General features: G+C 33.9%; 1 protein-coding gene across 1 annotated transcript in view; it reads left to right on the top strand.

The window, feature by feature from the left end:
* LOC100574642 overlaps positions 1-23,255 on the top strand; it is a 31,608-nt gene extending 8,353 nt beyond the window's left edge. The window contains exon 2 of the mRNA XM_003241782.4: positions 20,289-23,255. Coding sequence (XP_003241830.1) covers positions 20,295-22,103 — 1,809 coding nt within the window. The 5' untranslated portion in view covers positions 20,289-20,294 and the 3' untranslated portion in view covers positions 22,104-23,255. The remainder of the gene's footprint in view (positions 1-20,288) is intronic.
* The last annotated feature ends 295 nt before the right edge of the window (positions 23,256-23,550 follow it).

Here is a 23,550-nt window from a genome sequence, read left to right on the forward strand (position 1 = left end):
AAGTATGACGCGGACACTTCGGAACCGAACGAACATTTTAACCGAGACAAGACGTATATATAATAATAATGATGATATAATAATATACTAGGGTTTTCAGTAGGAAAGTGGATCGTCTGTAACGTTGCAGTTTTTAGATGGAAATATCGATTATTCGATTTCGATATATACGAGTGTGGGATTTGCACTGTACTATTTGTCAATGTTCTGAAGCGGCACTTCTGGCGATTATAATAATATTATAAGGACCTTCAATCGGAAAAATCTTTAGCTGGTATGCTGCCTGTTAAACGGTAGTATTATAATAACGTTATACTAATATTATTCGTGATTATAATGTCATAATAATATTATTAAACGAAAAATTGCTGTCTGGGGGGCTGTTTATAATAATATATCTAGGCGAGTGTATAGAACTGTATATATGTAGTCTCGAAAATGCGTTAAATCGCGTGCGCTCTATTTATGCGCTTTCGCGTTGTGAAAACCTGCGGCGGCGACGAATTATCGAAATTCCGCATAATATTTACATCACCATCAGACACTAGTAACAGTGCACATCACGAATGTCATGGTACTCAGCTACTGGCTTAAAATAATTAAATTATAATAATATTATAATGTTATTAATAATAAAAAATAAAAATATAACATAACCTATATTACCTCACAATAACGATGTAATGTAATGTAATATTATTATTGTTTTACGGTTCGACAACGGCCGGTGTACCTCTAATGAAATGAAAACAACATCACCGCGAGTGGACGACGACACCACTAATGAATTATTACCGAATCGACGACAGAATTGTCGTGATGATCACACCTATACATTAATTTATATTGTGAAATAATAACACACGCGGCTGAACACAAAATAGTTTAATGTACCCAAATATTATTGTGCACCTAATAACTAATAAGTACATTATACATTATACATACGAATTAAGCAACTGACGTTCTTATACCAACAATTGGTACATTTCTTATGATATATTGTGATATCGGGAGGGGAGTGGGGGGGGGATCTATATAGGTCGACTTTTCGGGACATCAATTTAATGCTCGTCTCAAACATAATAATATTATATAAAATGATAGAAAAAGATATTTTATACATTATAATATGATATACAGTATCCGGCGACCATATAAATATTTTATGTACGTATAGGTAGGCATGATTACCGTGGATTTTAGAGACGGCTGTATCTGAAAATATAACGCCTTTATAGGTACCTATACAATACGGGTAAACTATTTATTAAAACGTAAATGTTTATTTGTTAAATACAAGTATGGAAATTGATGGAATTGTTGGGGGCGCATATTACTATAACTTTGTTTATCTAAGTGGTTTCACCACGCTACTGATAACAATAGAAAGAGTGTTGACTTTTTTTGATAGGAGTCTACTAGCTGCCTGCAGAATTGTATTCAACATAATATTATAATGTCTGACGCTCGGAATGCCAAGGTGGTCTCCGCGAAATCGTTCGGAGCAATTTTTTAGCGTCAACCATTTACCCGTCTAACGTTGTTCCTTCAGCATACCGTATACATAAATATTATTCTATGATACTTATCTGTAGAGTATCTACGACGTTTCCCACGCGCGCGCACTTGTTGCTGCAGAAAAGGGAAATTATTTTTGCGATCTTATTATCACGGCCTTGACTTTCGAACACATTGCCCAAAACCGGACGGTAGTCGTGCGCGCATTATATACATATAATATTTATTTTGCGTACAGGTGGGTGCATGCATAAATACATAATATCACTCGGCTTGCAATCGACGCCGAAGCGTTAATGCTTTCGCCCCGCTCTGCCGAGACCGGTCCGCGTGTCGAAAACAGCAGTTTGCGGATCGCCGTTTTCGAACCGCTCCGTTTTCCCTTTCAGGCGGACATTCCCCGAAACGTTTATCGGCAACACAAAACTTCGCCGTATCGACGTATAGTACTTACCACGACTCGCGTTCGAACATATTTTTTATTATTACGACAGAAAATAATAACATTATGACGTATCGTAACACGCACAATATAGAAAGAACACAATATTATCTCGACGGCGAGGCGATGACACGACGTGAAAATCCACGTGTCACAATATTATGATATAATATGAATAATAAATTATTATATCAAATATTATATAGCTGGCAATCGTACAATGTCGTTAACGAGGCCGAAACACCAATATTGTAGTGGGATATTATTCTTATTGTGTAGGTATATTATTTTATATGCGGACGACCGAGACAAAAATATATATAATATATAATACCCGTAGTCCGACATAACACCAAAGCCAAAGACGACGATTAAGTGATAAAAAACTGTGTACGATATCCGCGAGGACCGCTACCATAATACGTAGGTATAATAGTACTATACTATTATGATGATTATTATTGTTATATTGTCTCCGCGAAATGCGCGCGTGTTTGCAATGCACTTACGTGCGTGACAAATTTCCCAAACGATTTCTAGGCCAAATCAATAATAAAATTTAAAAAAAAAAACACAGGTAACCCCGGTTACACAGGCTCCGTTTTTATACAGTATTCCGTATTCAGCCTTTTAAAGCCACGTAGTGTGCACGCCGATCGCATACGTACACGGCTGATATGATATTATCGTGTATTCGAGACAAAACAATAATTTTTTTTTTTATGTCTGAAAACAAAAAAATAATAATAATAACCATTAACTCGACACTACAACGTTTAGCGAACGATCAAAATACATTATCGTATTAAATTCTCGTTTTACTCTTAACCACATGGGAAAAAACGTCTTAAACCAACCGTCCAACCTTCGATTCCGGTCCAATGTGGTTATAACATTATACTCGACGTTATGATATTACATTATGGCGCACTGGTAAACGCGAGTTTCGATATGATTTCCTCTCCTTACATATCGAGTGTATCGTTTTTCATTTTAATACTCGAAGTCACTGACCAGTGAAACGGGTGTGTTGTCGGTTTTAACATCGCATAATAATAATATAATATCATACAAATTGTTATATTATTATTCATATATATTCGTCAACAATGGCGACGTGCTGATTTAGTTTTTGAGCGTTTCGTAATATTTCCGGCTGTACGAAATAAATATATTTTATTCTCGACACGCGCATAATGTTTCGTTTGTGCGAATACATGATTAGATTTAAATATGTACACAAGTGCGAATAGCTGGCATTATCATATTATACACGCACAGTACCTACTTGATAAGTTTTAGAAACATGTGAATATTGCAAATTTTAAATGCTTATATTCTTATCAAACGTACACAGATTATTACTGGAAAATCACATGTTTCTTGGTTGTTTTATTACATTTAAAAATATCAAATCAATTTTTTTCCATTTTTAAGAAATTAAAAAAAAATGCTAATTTTAAGTAACACTCAACACTTAACTTAAGCTGTTAAGAAAACGTACAATTATTTTTAAAACTAAAAAGAAAGATAAAATAAAAATGTTATTTGTGCATATTGTTAATCACATTATGACATTCGGGTAAATTTAAATTGGCTAATTTATATAAACTGAACGAAATTATTTATTTTAATCATATACTTAAGGCTCAGGGACACTAAACAGGAATATTTATTAATTACCTATTTTTAAAATATCATACACTAATTTATTTATTGTTTAGTCCACATTTTAAGCAGTATTTATTTTCAAAAAAACACAAGCCAATTAAAAAATAAAATTTTAATTATTATAATATATCGTTCTGCTATATTTTAAAAGAAATACAATCTATAAGAACAAATTAATTTTGTAAAATACTCGATACCGGGGTTATTTAATATTTTTATGGGTACCTATAGGGAATTATTTGAGGAGACTCCTCCTATTATTATTCCTCGCTTATTACCTGAAGTGCCGTTTTTATCATACTATTTTCCATTTTCTTTAGCTTATAAATGAAGCCATATAGTTGAAAATTCAAACACTTATCCCTAAATCGGTATTGGTTTCAGACGTATCAGCAGTGTAGTATCTTAGGTGACATTTTTTGTTTTCCTGCTGCTGTTCCCTATTATTTAAACGCACAACGATGTCGGTTTTCTTTTCAACAATATGCAATTATTTTATCATTTACAAAAATATAAGTACAGTGGATACAGCAAATGAAAGGTTATACAGATATTTAAATTAATTAAGGAATATTTTGTGACCAAATAACATAAATTAATTGAATTTGTATTCCATATTACACGATTTGAAGGTTAAATAATGGAAAATAAAGTAGGTACATGATATAAAATCGACCTCTAAGTAGTGTAATAATAATTAAGGATGCCCTTGAATGATAATATGGTTTTTTAAGTATTATTCCTAACAACAATTGAAACTTCACAATACTGTGAATTTTTTACGAGTTCCCAGTGATTTTCGTTTTCATATTAGATATGCATTTTGTAAACTGGTTCTGACGTTCTGTATGCAGACCGACCGATCGGGGTAATGAAGCTTAGTTGGTTTTTATTATTATTATTTTTTTAATGCGTTAAGATTTAAAAATACATTATCGGCTGACACTTGTGTTGGACCGAACACTGTCGGTATGTATATTATAGTATATACGGTCATTCGTACGTTTATTGGTCGTCGTACACAGTAAACCTTGCTGATGGCTAGTGGCTACTTCAGTGTTTTATAAGATCTCAGGAACATGTTTCGTAGTTGGTACCAACTGATTAATCACTGCCCTCCTGGATAGGGATGTAAATTATTGACGTCGTATTATAAATTACGTCCAGTTTCCTATATTAAACAAAATATCCGACGGTGGGTAACGGCATGGCACCCGCAGCGGACCTGACCCACGGTCGGCTACTTTTGTACTGCAAGTACGACGGGTCGAGAAGCGATATAAAAAAAAAAGTAATAGTAATAATAATAATAGTAAATAAATAAAAACAACAACAACAACACAGGTTTGTTTATCATTGTCGTTTTATATAATATGTATATAGGTGTATAAGTATTAAAGTAAACGATTGTCAAAAATGCATATAAGGTCCTTCGAAGAGAGCCTTGATGAAATACATGAATGCGTGGATAATTACACCGATCAATTAAGAATAAAACAAAAAAATATATATACGTGACCCACATCGTGGTTCGGCTTTTCGAAGTTTAGGTTTTTTAGTTGTATTCCTCTGTATCATTATTGTATGGTTTTACTGACCGCGTACTTCAAAGAACACGAATTGAGTGAGAATCGCGTGAATCGAAATGTACAACAAGATTACCAAGACCACGGAGTGGTATATTGGTATCCGGTTGACTGTCGATTCTGAGGCTCACAAGTTTTTGTTTTTACTGGTAAATGTGATGTAAATATTTCAACATAATTGATAAAAATTGACAACTAAAAACGACCACACTTGATGAGACAACGTAAAATTTGTTCGATCATTGATATAATAATACTGTCTATTACCTATGTGTATTGTGTATAATAAATATGAATATTAGGTATTGTCACAACACATAAGTAGGTACGCACATATTATAAATTATATGAATTATATTTTAATAATATTATTATTATTATTGTTATTTTATGCTTTACAATGAATATCGATATAATTTTGAACATACTTACCACTATGTGAATCACTGCAATTTTTTTTTGTATATACGTCACAATGAATACGTTTTTTTTTTTTATATAAAATATCTAATATTAATTTTTCTTTCTGGGTATAAAAATCCATATTTATTTATTTTATACTTGTACTGCTGTACCTACGTATTCTTTGATTTTTTCTAACTAGCAACTATGAAAATGTATACATTATCCTTCTTAAATAGTTCAATACATATAAGGATCAAGTATCGAACTAAATTAATTACTTAAATATATTTATTATACTTTAGTGTATTCTTTTTTATTGACAGAACCTAATACTAATTATTACAACTGTTATGCATTATATGTTAATCTAATTTTTTTTTATTTAAGTAAGAGTAGAAATCCAGTAAAAGTTAAGTAAAATTAGTTAAAAAGATTATTGTTGTTTGAAGAAAAATAAAAAAAAAAAGTGAAAAGACCAATGTCGTTGGTTCCCAATCAACGTGAACGGAAAACCCGTAGATGGTCACGCGATTCATACACAATGCGCGTATAGTCCATAGACGTATGATAATAATATTATTAATTAAATTACAATAATGTATACACAATACATTATTTACGTTTAACATAACATTATAATATACCTACTGTTACTATGTTACACTACTAACACTGTGTACGTATTTCGTGTGTGTGTGTATTTGAGTGTTTCTATTAAAGATTGACAAACATTAGAATATCACGACTTCAATGTACTTCGATGTTTTTTTTAGTGCATGACGTTGAAACTAGGTTTTGTTATAGATAGGTAAGTACTAAGTACACCGTTTTAATACGACTTTGAACTTAGATACATATTTTGAATCCATCCCACAACAATTTTCAAATAAACGTGTACTTATGTATGTGGTATGACAATGTAAATATTTAATTGTCATTAAGTTCTAAACAATAAACGTCATTGTAAACTGATAATAACATCTTTTTTTTAATAATATTGATTGTATGTAGGTACCATATAGTTCAATTATACCTATTCAAATTGACATATTTTGCATAGATGGCTCAATTAACATAATTAACTTGATTGATTATTTGTATATTATATTTTGACTATAATTTGTATCAACGAAGGACGAATGTTTAAAATAGGTTCAAGGTATAGGTAACGTGACAAATGATAATAGGTACGCCATTAAATGTTTACTAATTGCGCAGTGTGCTGTGTGCACAGTATATGCTTAACAATATAAAATGATAGGTAATTAATTGAAAAATTTAAAACTTTAATAAGTTTGCCTAATTACCAGGTACCTACTTATTATACTAATTATTAGTCACTATACATAATATTGTAGGACTTGGACGCGACACTCAATTCCAACAAAAATTATATTTCTTTGATCAGACCTAACCTCTTGATGTATTTTTTTTAGACTAATCTGATATTAAACAATACAATAAGTTAAACAAGTTTAACAATGTTAATTGCATTAACGTTCAATTGTTATTAAACGAGACTTTAATGAACTACAAGTTTCGTCGTCGTCGGTGGAAATACATTTTTATAGGTTTGAATAGAAATAAAAACGGAATTCAAACTCGTGCATGATATTATAATATACTCTGAGTAATTACATTATGTCCATGAAAAGATTGAAAAAAAAATGAATACACGTCGCGAATACCTACTGCCTCAATAATATTTTATAGCAATAATGTTATACTCGTATAGTGTGGTAGAACATACAACGCCTGCAGTTACCACAGTTATCGCATGGGCATTTTTTTAACGGTTAAAAGCTGGTTAAAAGTGGCAGTGCTTGATGCCTCTCTCTCAACAACAATCGATCGGTCAAGACACATTTTTACGAAAATGATAAAAAAGAAATAATAAAACTCGCGCGTGTCCACCGGCTCCGGTGAAAGACCGACGACCGCCGTCCGCGTCGGAATGTAGGCTTCGGACACACTGGCCTCCTTCCCGTGCCATCGTATTCGCTTTTAAACACATAATAATATTGTATGTTATACGCGCTCGCACATTTGTCGTACACAATAATATTATTCGACTGGAATACACGCGACAGTTATAGGTAGGTACGACTCGATAAAACGATATAGTAATTAATAGTAAAAATTACGATGTTGTATTTTTTCTTCACCGACACGCATTTAATTACTGTCCGTCGTACATCATTGTGTATGCATATATATACGACCCGGCGGTGACGCGGTGGAAAAAAATAACCACCGGCGATGGCGGCGGGTAACAATCGGAACTCGATTGCGGTGGACGGGAGACGTATTATTTCGGTAGTGTACGTATAATAATATAATAATATACGAGTATTATAATATTATATACATGTACTACAATAGTGTACGACGACGTGACAATCGTCGTCACATCCGCTGTGGTCAGGATTTAGGACCGCGCAGTGTAGCCGCGGAAATCCGACTGGAACTCGCCGGAAGTGCTCGTACTCGACCACCGCTTCCGCCGCCACCCGCCATCGTCGCCGTCGAGACAATATAATATTATTATTATGAACGTCGCGGCCAAACGATAATATACGTAATTATTTATTACAATCGCCATTCATAAGCGGCCTGACGAATAGAGTCTATAGGTACACCCGATCTACCTATATATTATATGCGTTTTTTACGCGATGATTATGCCTTGCTATGATGGCTTCCGACCAGTGGCGTATCCAGGGGAGGGGCTGAGAAAGCTGCAGATTCCTCCCCGAATATTAATAAAAATTAAAAATTATTTTAATGGTCTATGATAGTCGTGAGTATTATAGTCTATGAAATGTACCTATTATAAGTATTAACACTTTTCAGCCATTTATCTGTGCTAGTACGTATGTAATGTGTAAAAGTGTGAAAGTTGATCAGCCCCCTTGAAAAAAAATCCTGGCTACGCCACTGCTTCCGATCATCACTGTGTACAACTTGAGCAGTCGGACACCTACAATAACAGTATTATTCGCCGTTCCGGTTATGATCCGTTGATGTATGAATTTTCTAACGAGATAGTTTATTTTGCTTAAAAAAAAAAACTATACTTATACGTAGGTATTCACAGTAAAATCCAAATCAAATTAAATTGTCTTAAAATCCTTTGAATGGGGTGGTTTCAGGAACCACCCTGCATGCACTCCATCAGCTCTTTTCGAAATGACTGAGGTTCGCGACTAGTATTCATGAACGTACGTGTATACTTCATTCGTGACCGTCGACGGATATCCTGTAATCACGAGAGAAATTATATCACTTTCATTTTTTGCCGTCGCCCTCATTTATTATAATATTCGAATAGATTGCATGGCTGTTGCAGTGCAGTGGTGCACGCGTGCGCGCTTTACATTTTTTTTAAAGGCAAATTGTACGGTTTTGTATCTGATAATTCTGATCTGCTATATAATAATATTATACGGTATTATACACTATATCCTATATCGTCGTGAATAAATTTGAAATTTTATTCTCGTGCTCGAACGGATCGTGACAATATTATTGGCGATAAATAGTGCGCGTATTATGTTACTACCATAAACGGCTAGGTTATATGGGGTGAAATTATCGAATTAAAATATTTAAAATACTTTGTAGGTACATATACATATATTATTATAATTTATAATAAATGCCAGTATACCAGTATTTATAGTGGTAGATCGCTTTCCAGTGAATTTGTATACCTACTATCATATTGAAATACGTGGTCTGAAAATATTTAATATTGAACATTTAACATTTAACATTTAAAAAATTTCGAATAAGGCCCAATAATAATTATAACCGTACTTCGTATGCTTATTCATATGTTAATGGAGCTTTAATATTATATATTTTATTTCATCTTGATTGTAAATTGGAGAAAATTAGTAGTTTAGTTTAAAAGTGACTGCATATTTATAAACACATCATTATCAAACTAGTTTTTGTTTTTTATTTTAGTACACCAAAAGTCCTGCAATCTAAAAAATGTAAGCTTTCAAGTTTATTTTATTTCGTTTTTACTTTATATGTGGTGTAAATTTATTCAGTTTCCTTTCATTAGACAAAGTAATTATGATTGTTAATTGTATTGATTTATCGATTAAATAATCCAATAAATATTATATCGTTCATTGTTATTATACCTATACCTACCTGTGTATTGTTAAACTTTTGTTCTAAATATTATTTAAACGAAATACTTTTTCATAATAAATTGTGCATCCTTTGAACATTTCATCAATTTAAAATATTGTGTTCAATGCTCCGCATAATATATTCTCGTTTGTAAATTGTAAACAGAAATATTTTGGTTTAGTGGATTTTATCTGTGTATACCCTACTGAATACTATTTTATCGTCCTAAAATCAAAAATAGATTTTCGTGGCATGTCACCAATGATTCCAAATATTATTTTTCGGGAAATTAAATATATTTTCCTGTCAAACATTGAAAAATGTGACAAATCATCTTTTACAATTTAACTTTTACACATGATTATTGAAAATGTGGTATTTTTGGGGAACAGTTTATTTTAGAATTGTTGTCCTCTAGGACAAATTCTACAGAACCGTGTAAAAAAAATCGAATGATAATTTATTTTATAATGAAATAATACTTTATTCCCAATCGGTATTCGATAACTCTTCTTGACTTTTTGTCTGCATCTGCGAACCGTTGTGTATTACTGGAAATACTGGTAATACCGTTTAATATACCTCTATAACAATTCCGTATACGGTGTTAAAAGCATGGTTATCCTATTTTCTAACGGTCTGAAATTCATATATGCATATAATATATATATATATATATATATATGTATACAAATGGGTATATATACAAATTATAATATATTAGGTATCTGTACACAGATAGAAAATTATTTTTAATATAGCTTAGTAAATCAACATAACTTTATCAATCCTCAATGTAACTTTTTTTTATTTCTTATTGCAGGGTCGCGGGCAGGTAGTTCAATTTTCAAACACTAGATTATTAATTCGTTCTATATTGTAATATAGTTGATTAAAGTTGATCCCTATTCTGTCAACATATTCTAAACAATATTGTATATTATAGTTTTGTTCCCTATAATTTTGATGCAGTATTCATAATTTAATGGTATAATAGCTATTGGATATTGGTTTATAAACAATCAAAATCTTTTATAAATACATAATACAATATATTACATATTTCAGATTCTGATTTTTTAATAATTTTAATTTTTGAGTTTGTCATCATCACTTTTTGAAGCAGTAAATGCTTTAATTTTCAACTTTAAGGGTGGTTTGTGTATAAAATAAACGAAAAAAAAATAATAAAATTAAGGGAAAATAGGAATTTTTATGCAAAGGCAAACCCAGTTTTTGACAAAATCGATTCACTCGTAAAATTTAACACCAATCAGTTTTCTAATTTTTTTGTGCCTATCTAATTCATAAATAAATAGCCGTAAATACTTGAAATTATCACCAAATGTTTGTACGATCAATTCTTACACATTACAGTGACTTACTCCTCAATGACCAGGTACACTCGATACTTACTGAACTGGAGAGTGTTTACCTACTTCCCCCCTAAATAGTTCTCAAAAAAAAAACATTTGCTTATTGAAATTTTGATATTTTACTATATAATAATCGGCGCATTGTTCTTATTATATGTGAGTAGGATAAGGTAGATATTTTAAAAATGACATAAGTAGAAAATTCAATGCAGCGTTGATTGCCAAAACACCGAATTCAGCAAACTGATATTAAATGGTATAAGATAAATGGGTTTAAAACGTGTTTGCTGTGAAAACTAACTCAACAGTCAAAATTACATGGTGTGTTTATTCCATCCTGAAAAGTCAATTGGAGATGATTTATTATGGTGAAGAATTTGATAAACCCTACATACGAAACCAAGACCAGACGAGACCTAGACATCACATATTATATTGTCTGTTCATTGCATGCACAATGCACTTATTGTCTGCGTTACAAATAAATCAAAAATGTTTCTAGATTGATGTTTTCATAGCGGATTACAGTGAAACGTCCGAAAACGTAAGATACATTATAGAATTTTATAATCTTTCATAGATGCAGGACACGCCGTGTACATTCCTCCTTTCTGCCATCGAATTAGATGTCGAAAAACAATTGACTCGACAATGCGGATTCTACTACGGTTATTTTTTTTTCACTATGTACACTGTATAAGTGTACAGCAAATATCCATTCAAATCCGACCGAAAACGTAACTCGGATAGTTTTATTATTGTTTATTGTTTTAACAAGTGAAACTATTATTTTCGGTGCAAATTAGTTAGTATCTTGTTAACTAAAACAATTAAAAAAAACGTATTGTCTGTAACTCTATACTATTTTAAAATGATTACTATTATTGTACCTACTAAGAATATTCTATTGTGTTGTGTGACGTATCATGGGCGTATCACTTGAACACAAGATTTTTAATAGCCGATAACATCATGTGAATTTAATAATAATATATTAATTTTGCTAAATAAAACAGTAAGGAAAAATACGTTAACTGCTTGCAAATTGCAGTGTTAACATAATTTAATGAATTAAGCATTTTCATTGCCGAGCATTGTTTTAACAATTTGCACAAAACGAAATGTAGGTAATACTATAGTATATTATAGTATGTTATTACAGTATAGTTGCAGCTACTGGATATTATTGCTTTACCATGAAAACGCTTGTCGGACACATTATATGCATCACTTTTAAGTAGGTCGTTTTATTATATTATTATGCGCTATACACGCTGCAGCATTCACTGGTGATTTCAATACGATAACAATTTACAAATACTATCGTATCTAATATCTGTGTGATATTGAATTATGTTTAATGTGCTCTTTTATACAAATAATATAATATGATGCGTTCGAACGAAGAATATTCGATGTCTAACGATTAATATAATATGTAGGTAAAAATATTATGTCTTCAGAAAACATAAAGACGACGCAGTCTTAACGCACATCACTCGTTTAACTATGCATTAAAATTTATTTTACACCTGGTGTCTTTGGTGTTCAAACATTGTCAAAAAAAATGTAGTGTATGTTTGAACAAATGGTATTTCGTTTCACCTGAACACAATACACTAATAATTTCAGATGAATTTAAAAAAACGCATATGATATATTGTGCGGCGTAGGACCTTGTTTGTTTTTTCGACAAATGTTAATGGATTACTACTAGGTATGGCGGTTATTTGTTCACTCAGCTTCAAAACACCTTGTATATATGGCGACCCATAGCTGACCGACTTGGGCCAAAATTATGAATGTCAGTGTCGATGTAGGGGGAGTGTGGCAAAGCACCTTACACAAATATTAAATTGCACCTTTACATATTAAATACATACTTAGATAATATAAAAAAATGTGACATACAATTAAATAATTTTAAAAGTATTTATAGGTACCTAATTGAAGTATTGTAATATAAAATGTACAATCCTTCACATATAACGTAACAATAAGGAAATGTGTTTACAATTAAAAACAATACTTAAAGATATTATTAAAATTATAATTATATTCTTCCACTCGTATTTGTATAATTATATGGTAGTAGCTTCACGATTATCTCTTTCTACAATAGGGATATCTCTCTTGAGACTTGAATGGACATTATCGACACACACACGTTTTGACTGTTATCATTGTAAAAATAAGTTTAGCTTTAATATGTCATTTTAATAAAACTATCTACCAATCTATGATACTTTGCATTTGATCACCCAAGATATAGATTATATAAATATTAACATATGATTGGGGAATTAATAATAAATCAAGATTCCAGATTTTAGACTTGCATATGGCCACACTTTAATCTTTCTACTTAGCAGCCGGCTTATTATACAATATGGTTGGTCCGACCGTAAGCCGGACATTGGGACTGTGACGACGTTTGAGCTGGAAATTCGACAACCGTGACTGTCTTCACTGTGGCAGACATATACCTACCTGCACTCTGCAGCTATATAATAATAATAATACCACATCGTCGGCACAAATGCGATTTTAATGACGTTATTTCGTTAACGCGCGTGGGTATATATATACACACACACACTCGTTGTTTAGAAAGTGCATGTGCCGACCGATATCGTGCTCTAATATAATAATATATAATACAGTTTAGTATAAAGACGATAATGCAGTCTGAAGGGAACCAATGATACTCGAAATGTGCACGAGTCGTCTGAACGACTGTAAATCCAATTCAGCCCGAGACTTTTCTGGCGGTATTTGCGACGGCCAGCCTGCATCGCGTTTAGATTTTGTGTCGTCGTTTTATCGATTGCACATTTACCGTCCCGCCGCAATCGGACGTATACATATTTTGTTATGATTTGTGTGTACAAACGTATTTAACGCCGCCAAAGGTAAAATATGATACCTAAACGATACTTCCCCAACTTATATGTGTGTGTGTGTGTGTGTGTGTGTGTGTTGAGATGAGTGGAGGTGATGATCGCCGACCGTGAAACTAGTACAAGGTCGCGTTTGACGAATCATTCGGAGACGAATTGTATTATAATAGACGTTGACTGTAGGTTGGGATTCCTGGACGCCGACAACGACGACGACGTTGACGATTACACCTGTAGTAACGATAGTATTATTGTTTCCGGTCTGACGGAAAATTAGAATAATTTCCTATCGCGCGTACCTAGTGTAATATTATTATGCTATGCCCTCGACGCACGCAGCCCGTCTAGTACAACGAGTATTATATTCACAATAATTTTTTTGTATCAAATCTAATACGATCGTACTCAGTGAGTAAGGTATTGTGTTTGGATATAGTTGGTATAGTTACAGTAGGTACATAGTGCATATTTTTTACTATAATATACGCTCACAACGCCTTAGATGCAAGTGTTAATAACCTTAGTCGACTGAATATACCGATTCTATTAATATTTGCGGCTTTGCAGGCCGTCTGCAAAGGTATACTTACCCGTAGTTAGAAAAAAAGCTCAGTATCATTTCGATCATAAAATATGTATTTACAGTCACGCCGTCGTCGCCGCCAGTAGTTATAAGTATGCCGAACTTTCACAATATACACATATTTCTAATTTTTATTCATACTGCAGAAACTTCATATTGTTTTCTCTTTACCTAAACAACTATAAACAAATATTTAAAGTAAGAGTAATGTTTATTGAGCACCTCGAAAATATAATCTAAATTGTATTCGAAAAAAGTGGTCCAAATACAGTGCACTATAGGTACTCAAAAATATTAATAATAATAGTATAATATTATGATGGTGTATTATTCAGAAAATCTGACGTCTAATTCCACATCTGATCTTGACTAGATGATAGTCAAAACGAGTAGGCATGCTGAAATGATTGGTTATACAATTTGGTACTATCCCTGCACTAGCCTACAGATCAAATTTCTTCTTATGAATAAGATTTAACTTTAAAATATTTTATAAGGAAAATCAAATGGCTAAAATACCAACAAAGATATTATGTAACAGTTTTTTTTTTTATGTTAAGACTTTGAATAAATCATTTTAGAAACAATAATTTAAAAAATATAATATCAAGATGAAAAAAATTATGTAACTTAATAAAATAAACTCAGTGTATTGTGTATAAGATATTATTCATTGAACACGTCCAAATATTTTATATATTATTAACATAACATGGAATCATGGATAAATGTTAGATGTGACCCAATGGCAAGTGTCCAAAGACAATCTAATAAAATATATGTCTATATTTCGAATAAAATAATGTTTCTTAATATATTAAATTATTAATCTACTGTGACAAACAATATGATTGAAATGACTCATTTTATATTAATTAACTAAAAGTTCTAAAAATGTATATATTTATAATAATAATAAAACTTAAAGTACTTTAAAGTTTATCTCTTAATATAATCTGAAATGATGGATATTAAATACATACAACTCAGAGTTTAGTTTACGGTCGTACGTAAAAGGCTATACAAAAGCCGGAGGCGGATAATATAATATAATGTAATATACATAATTACGCGAATTTCACAATTATTATTCTGGAGAATATTTGTCTACAGGTTATTTGGTGTGTGGGCCCCAGATGGTTATTTATCTTTTTTTTGACACCGTTAACACTTTCTATTGCTTTTCATACAATTCACACTTCAGGTTTTGTATACTTTTTAAATCTTCAGATGCCTAATAAAATCTATTGTTAAATATTGTTTACACGAATCATCGTTAATTAAGCTTAAGTTCCTATAAAGGTTCGTAATTCGAATAATACGAGTTTATTTATATCTTATGTAATGCGTAGGTTGCGCATTTTATTTTATAATAACTACCGTCTTAAACAAATCGGTAGATATACTAGAAATATTAGTAACATACTATCTGTTTTCTGTACCGCTATAATACATATGTATACAATCACCGTATATGAATTGTGTCATCATTATGAGACGACGTAGACAAATTATTGTTTTTAAATCTTCGGCACAACATCAAACATAACACGATAGTATACCTAGTGCGTTATAACTTATAATTAATACGAGTTCTACACAGTCGATCTGTCATATCGACCCGATTCTGGTGATAATATTACGGTCTACCGATTGCCTATTATGAATCTGTACTGGTTTATGGTGTATAATTATTATTCAGATGTCGTAACATGGTGGGCGATGAACAATTACGGCTAATTACGCGTGTTTGTACATGGCGACGAAATTACAACACGCATAAGCCATTTATAGAGTGGTTTGTGAGCATATTGCTCGAAAAATAAAAATTAAAAAACTAAATAAGAGCAATTTAAGAACCTTCGGACTATATGTGTGTGACGATTTCGTGAGCACTGTGTTCACGGGTCATTTATTATTTAAAATAATAAAAGTGAAAAAAAAAAAAAAACAGAGCACAGCCGTTACGTTGTATAACGTCACTCTGAAGACATCTATTTCGTTGATGACACGACGAAAGCGGATGGATCACGACGTAAGAAGTACAAGAAGAAGATAGCCGTGTCGCAATCTCGTCGACTTTATATAGTTTGTAATAGGTGGTCGATATAATGAGCAGCGACGAAAGTGATTTCGTGATAAACGAACAATATTATTGTGTTTGAGAATCGTTTAGCATAGTAAATATTATGTACCTATAATAGGCATATTGCAGCTGATAGAATTCGATTGCTGCGGAACTTCAGTCGATGTTATCGTTTTAAATTTGTTTACATTCGCCATAGTTATTTGTATTACATTACCTATTTACCTATATGCTCGCTAGATACGGGAATTATATTATAATGATATGCGTATGCTAGAATAATAATCTCGCTATAATATATCGATGTATTTGAAAACCTTATATTTTATTGTACGTATACATATAAAATTTATTCGCTTAAAATTGTTATGAACTCTGTGCGGTGTGCTCATTATATGTATGTGTATATATATGTAATAGGTATGCGTTTAGTTGTATACAAATTGTACTCGGCGAACGATCGGTTTATGATGTAGCTAAAATGTTATCGGTCGATAAATTACAATTTTCCACCGACAGTTTTTTCATTTATAAATATATATATATATATGTCTTTGAAACGAAGAATGTTCTTAATCTGGTTCGACTGATTTTGATCGTTCTCAATATTCCAAAGAGACTTATGCTGTACAACGGATGATTCCAATGCCATGATTAACGTTTATCGTTAAATAAACAGTAACCGATTAAAATCTGATCACGAGCGTTATCTTAAAAAGTAGCATACGACCTCCATTGGTGTCCCAAAATTAATCGTTCGGAAGCGTTATTGAAAAATGATGAGTTTTGAAGAATTGGTATAGGTAGGTACGTGATTCGTTTTAGATCGTTCTTTTGATGATAATTTTTGACCTCCACTGTCGCACCGTTAGTACGTCAGCTGACTACGATCCGACTTCTGCAAGCGCAAATGGAGAATTCTTTTTAATATATATAACATTATACATATAATTATTCTGATTAACGCTCTTTAGTCGGTAAATGTGATTTACTGGAAATTGTATAGTTGTATATTTTTGCACTCGTCGTACTTTTAGACACATGTGCACATTAGGACTAGACCACGAACACCACAAAAAACTTCTTATCGTGGCCCCGAGAGCATATTGTTCGTTAATGGAAACCTGCGGCTGATGCATTTTTGTCTGCACACTGCAGTAGGTACACCGTAAACGCGTAAGACTTTCTCCAATTTTTCGCACGCAAATAGTTGACTCCCCGTCGCATTCCGAGTGTGTTTGAAAACTAAGTATTTAGACCTATATTATAGCAGTGTCTTTTACCCGTCTCCAAGTCGTTTTTCGAATATTGAGGAAACCAAAAAAGTTCCATTGAAAACAAAATGTGAACAAAAGCATATACTATTATAATATTAAATGTAGAAAGTAAGTATCGGAATACAAGAATTTTTATTCTAGAATCTTCGTTTTTTCCCTCCAATATTGTTCCGGATGACGTCAGATTTTTATAATATAGGTAGCTATAACCAGCACGTATAAAATACTGATCGGAGACTTCAACGAACGTATCAAATATTAAATGATTAAATATATACGTAAATATAATCGTGGACATCGTCAGTCAGGTTTAACGTGTGTAATATAATACGTTTCTCGATAAACAACCGATGGCTTACTTTTGGTCACACCTACAAATAAACGGGCAGAGAAAGAGGACGAGAGACAGTGCGATAGAGAGAGAATGATGGTATAGGTAGTTGTATGCATTTTTTTTTGTAACGGCGTTGCATAACGTTCCAGTTTAAACAGTAATTAAACTGTCGTCTAGTCGACAAGTATTTCGAAACACGTTTTTTTTATCTATTAAACAAACAGAAAAGATTCATCCGACTAATACAAATAAAAATGTCAACCGGAAAGGAAGATGTGCGAATACTGAAATGGATTACTACCGTGGTGTTTACTCGTGTTTGTGACCTATCATCGAAATGTTGTTATGACCGTGTACGGAGGCTTAATACGTCCGAGTCAATACCGTTGCTTTGATCCAGGTCCGACTAACTGTCTGCAGGATAATATGATCTATTTTCAAACGTGACTATTTCTGATAACCTACTCGTCCGGTAATCTGCAGTGCAAATCGTTCATATGTGTTTAATATGAAAACATAAAAATATTTTAAATAGCTAAATTTGAGTTGTTAAATAGTTACTATAATCATTTCGTGAATAATTATGATATAATATCATAAAAAATCAATATAGCGAACTATAGGGTGTTTTGAATTTGAATGCAAAAAAATGTTGATTACATACCGTGTGTTATACCAAAAACTGGTACTAACTGGTATTAAATATATTTACTTTACCTAATCGATATGACAGCGAATAAAATATATAATTAAATGATCCAAAAATGAATTACCAAATAAGTAATAAATTTAAAATATATATATAATATAATATAATATATATCGATCAATTAGCAAACGTTTTAATTAAAAATCAATACTATAATATTTTATATATTGAAATTAATATTGAATTCGAGATTAATTTATATCAATCATAAAAAATATATTTATCGTTTACTTAACCACGAGTGCTTACAAGAAAGCAAGGAAGCAATTTAATATACTTAATTCATTAACATATTAAGAGAAATGGGATTTTTCTTTAAATTTCAGATCATGATATAAGTACTTCATGCTCTTATATATACTCATAAATTATACGTACAACTCATCACTTAACCATAACAATTTAAAATACAACATTGGGAATTTAAAAAATGTTTAAATTGGTAGAAACCACTGTCAGTATACATTTTTTATAAATTACTCTATGCTGTTCTGGGTCACTGGAAAACAGTGCCAGTTTCCAGTTTCTTTACCCTTCAACGATACAAGGAGAACCCCTCCTGACCAAACCAACGGTTATCAGTGGGTCGTTGTACGTTTCACGGTTCTATTCACTGGTGGGGCACTTTCTTACCGATCAATCACCACCTGAAGGTTATTTACATATATTCTCTGCCCAATGACACATTCTCTTTTATTATTACCGACTACAGAAGAACACCTAAACCGCTTAAAATTAATTATAGCAAAAATTAATCTTCATCAAATCAACATTAGGTGCTACAGGTGTCGAGCACAAGAGTCAACTGATGGCCACTGCAGCGATCATATAATAACCAAACCACATTATTGCTTCTATTATTAGTGTTAAATATTTAAAATTTTAATGAGTGATCCTAACTCTTAAGCAAAACTCTTTACAAACGACGTTTTTTTGTATGGAAAACTATAGTCACTATAAATGAATTTCAAACTATATGCTACATCTACAACGGTACAGTGGTTAAAAAATAGTTATAATCAATAGTTATTTCGGTCAAACCCGAACGTTGTTTGGTGATGGATAAAAATACTATGAAAAAATGATTATTTTAAACTTATAGTTTATACGATATTATAAAAACTACATTTGCATTAGGGGTACCTAATATTATATAAAAATTCACAATAAAATAGGGATAAATCCGGGAATTGATCCAGATACACTATAGCTGGTATATTAATATGATGACGGAATTTTGTTGTTTCAGGTGACGATGAGCGTGACGACAACGATAACGACGGCTGACTGCGAGCTGCTAGGCCGGGGGCCCGTCCAAGGATCGGCTGACTCAGATAGCCTGGCTACGCTGGTCAGACAGCTATGCAAAAAGCAGCAACAACGTGGCCGGTTACCGGGACGCCGGTGTACGGTGGCATGCAGCCGGGATGCCGGGCTGGAGATCATCCCGTACCAGAGGAAGCGGCCAGACGACGAGGGTTTTGAGTCAGATGAGGACTTGGCGTCGCTAGGCTCGTACGACGATCCCGCAAAGAGGAAGACAGGAACGTTGGCAGCTGTGTCGGCAGCGGCGGGTGCAGCGTCGGACAGTGCCAACAGCAGCGGCGTTTCAGAAGACAGCGATGACGCGGACGCCGCTTCACTGAGAGGTGAACAGGCGCCAGTCACGGTCGCCACGGAGACGGCCGACGGATCTGGTCGGGAGGCATATGGGCTGACCGACGTGGCGTTCTGCCACACAGATGCTGCTGCACTACCTGGTATTGCAGTATGGGTGATCAAGACCAGGAGGACACCATCCGCAGGCCTAGAAGCCATCGTGGTCCGGAGCCGGGACAACCGGCTGCAGGACGTGTGTCGGGCGTACCAGGAGCACAGCAGACGCATGAAGTTGGAACCGAAGCCTTGGGTCGGCCATACGAATGGTGCCGGTGGACCGTTGTCATCACAGAGGCGCAAAGTCGGTGTCAGCGGTGGCAGCATAAGTGGCAACATAGCACTAACGGCAATGCCTGAAGTGAACCGATTCAACCTGGTGCAGCGGACCGATACCGACGGGGTGACGCACATCGAAGTGACAGCGGGACCTGTGGTGGCGGCGGCTAACTCAACCTCCAGGGATTCGTCTCAGTCAAACATCATAAGCATAAGCACGCCCGAATCTCCAAGGCCGACGACTAAAGACCGATCCTACGGAGACGATAATCAAGACCGAGACGATGGTGACGGTGGCATTGAGCCACCTCCGCAGAGACCGGAAAGGAGGAAATATAAGGTGAAACCGGACGATGGTGACGGAAGTAACGAAGACTACAGGAGGCAACAGAAGGTAGTAAGGGGTCAGTTCATTAGGGTCAATGTCAACCATTGCGCCGTGTTGCCGCCGGCCAGTCCGGAACCGGAAAGGAAGTCCGGCCAAGACTCAGCGGCCAAGTCACCCGCCGCTCAATCGCCGACAACCGTCATTTCGGATCGGCTGTGGTCGACGGCCGATTACGACAGGCTGGATGGTAGGTACGAACAACACAGGCAGTCATCGCGGTCCAGCAGTCGGACTCGAAGCAGGAGCACAGGCCCGGGTCGCCGGCAACAACAACCGTTACAGCTGGCCGCTGTCCAACCGTCACATCCTCCACCAGTTGCGTTCAGTCGGTACCCGAACAACGAACAGCAGCAGCCGTCATCTTTCGGAAACCGGTTCTTCGGAAAACTCCGTGAGATAACTTCTGGAAATCAGTCACCGCCACTACAGGACCTGCAACCCGTAGCTTTCCGGCGCCGTAACAGCGTCGGTGAATCTGTCACCGCCAACTTTTATCAATATTTTAGCCATCAACACCACCATCAACATCACCAACTCGGCCAATATCAGCAACAACAACAACAACAGCAACAGCTCTATCAGCAGCAGCTCCATCAGCAGCACAGGCAACAGGCCAAAAATGGCGGACATCTTAAGTCAGTGATCAAGAAAAACAACAAGAGCCAACTCTATCAACATACCTACGACGAACCCAAAAAGGTCACGTTCAGCGCCTACGCCACTGTTCAAGTTGTCGATTAACTAGGCGCTCCCTTCACCATACATTCATTGTACCATATACAAAGTTTACTTGTGTTGTCGAACGTCAGTCGTCGTCGTGTTACCAATAGATTTAACCGGTCACGCTGACCGCCTGTCGGGCAATAGGGCGTAGTATATTACCAAAAAATTGCTCAAATTCACATGTATGTTGTTTTTCTGCATTTGCAGAAATAAATCACATGTAACAACACTAGCTGTAGGGTAATTCGATATAAAAATGGTGAATGATAAATTCCTATTTAACGTTTTAATGATTTGAAATTATATGTCTAATCGATAGTTTATTTCGCCTTTTTTTTTAATAATGAAAATAGTCATAGTACCGCAACATACATTTTTTGTTCTAAATATCGTTTTTCTCCACTCAAAATTCAATCATTAAATCAAAATCTAATAAATCGTTATGGTTGCACGTCACATTGGTCATTGTATTAAGAGGTCAAGTTCGTGTCTTCGTCGTTGAAGGCATTTGTAAACTGGGCCCCCGACATGACACTGAATTCGTCGTTAATTTACTCTACTTCTTTTTACGTGGGAATTCTTTGATTGTTTCATCGTTTTATCTTCGACCGGAAGATAGTAAACGGACGGAAACGACATTAAAATACGACGTATGTTTATTTTAATAGTAAGAAATAATCGTACGAAGTCAGAGTGACAGTAAACCTATATAAATATATATATATATATTAGTATGATATTGAATATTACGTCATTGTTGTTCTAGTTTTTGAGAATGTGATCGATCAATTATTATTCTGTTATATATATTTTTATCGACACGCCATTCACGAATATTACGCCCTCTTACCCGTTACGCGTTCGCGTTATATTCTAGTAAAGCTATTCACTATTCAGATTGTTGCTCATTAAACGAAATATTAATATATTTTATTTATGAACGTATTTTTTTTTTATATCTTACCTATATAATACATCGTTACTGGCGCATATATTATTGAATTGTACATTAAGTTAACTTATATAGGTAACATTTTAATGGTAGACAATAAGTATAACTTAATTTCCTTATTATATCTATCAATTACGTTTTATTTTCTGTATAACATAATATAGAAGACGACACCGCTGCAGGTATTAAGCACTTGCATGTGTTTTTTGGGACCGTTTTGTTTGTATTTTTATTTATAAAATTTAATGTGCATGACGTGTAAATACAAAATAATATATACATAAACATTATACCAGTCATTAAAAGATATATTATTTTTTTTCTATTACGTTTTCGGTGCGGGTACAACCGACAACCCAACACCAAGTATTTTTCCCTTCTCTTCCACTTTGTTTCCTTATAAGAAGTCATGTGAACCACGTACTGCGATAAACAATGTCGATCTGTCAACAACCGGATTATTACATCAACTGGCTTGTATCTATGTGCTATACACTGGTTCACATACGATAT

This window comes from Acyrthosiphon pisum, chromosome A3 (assembly GCF_005508785.2).
Source record: "Acyrthosiphon pisum isolate AL4f chromosome A3, pea_aphid_22Mar2018_4r6ur, whole genome shotgun sequence".
Lineage (NCBI taxonomy): Eukaryota > Metazoa > Arthropoda > Insecta > Hemiptera > Aphididae > Acyrthosiphon > Acyrthosiphon pisum.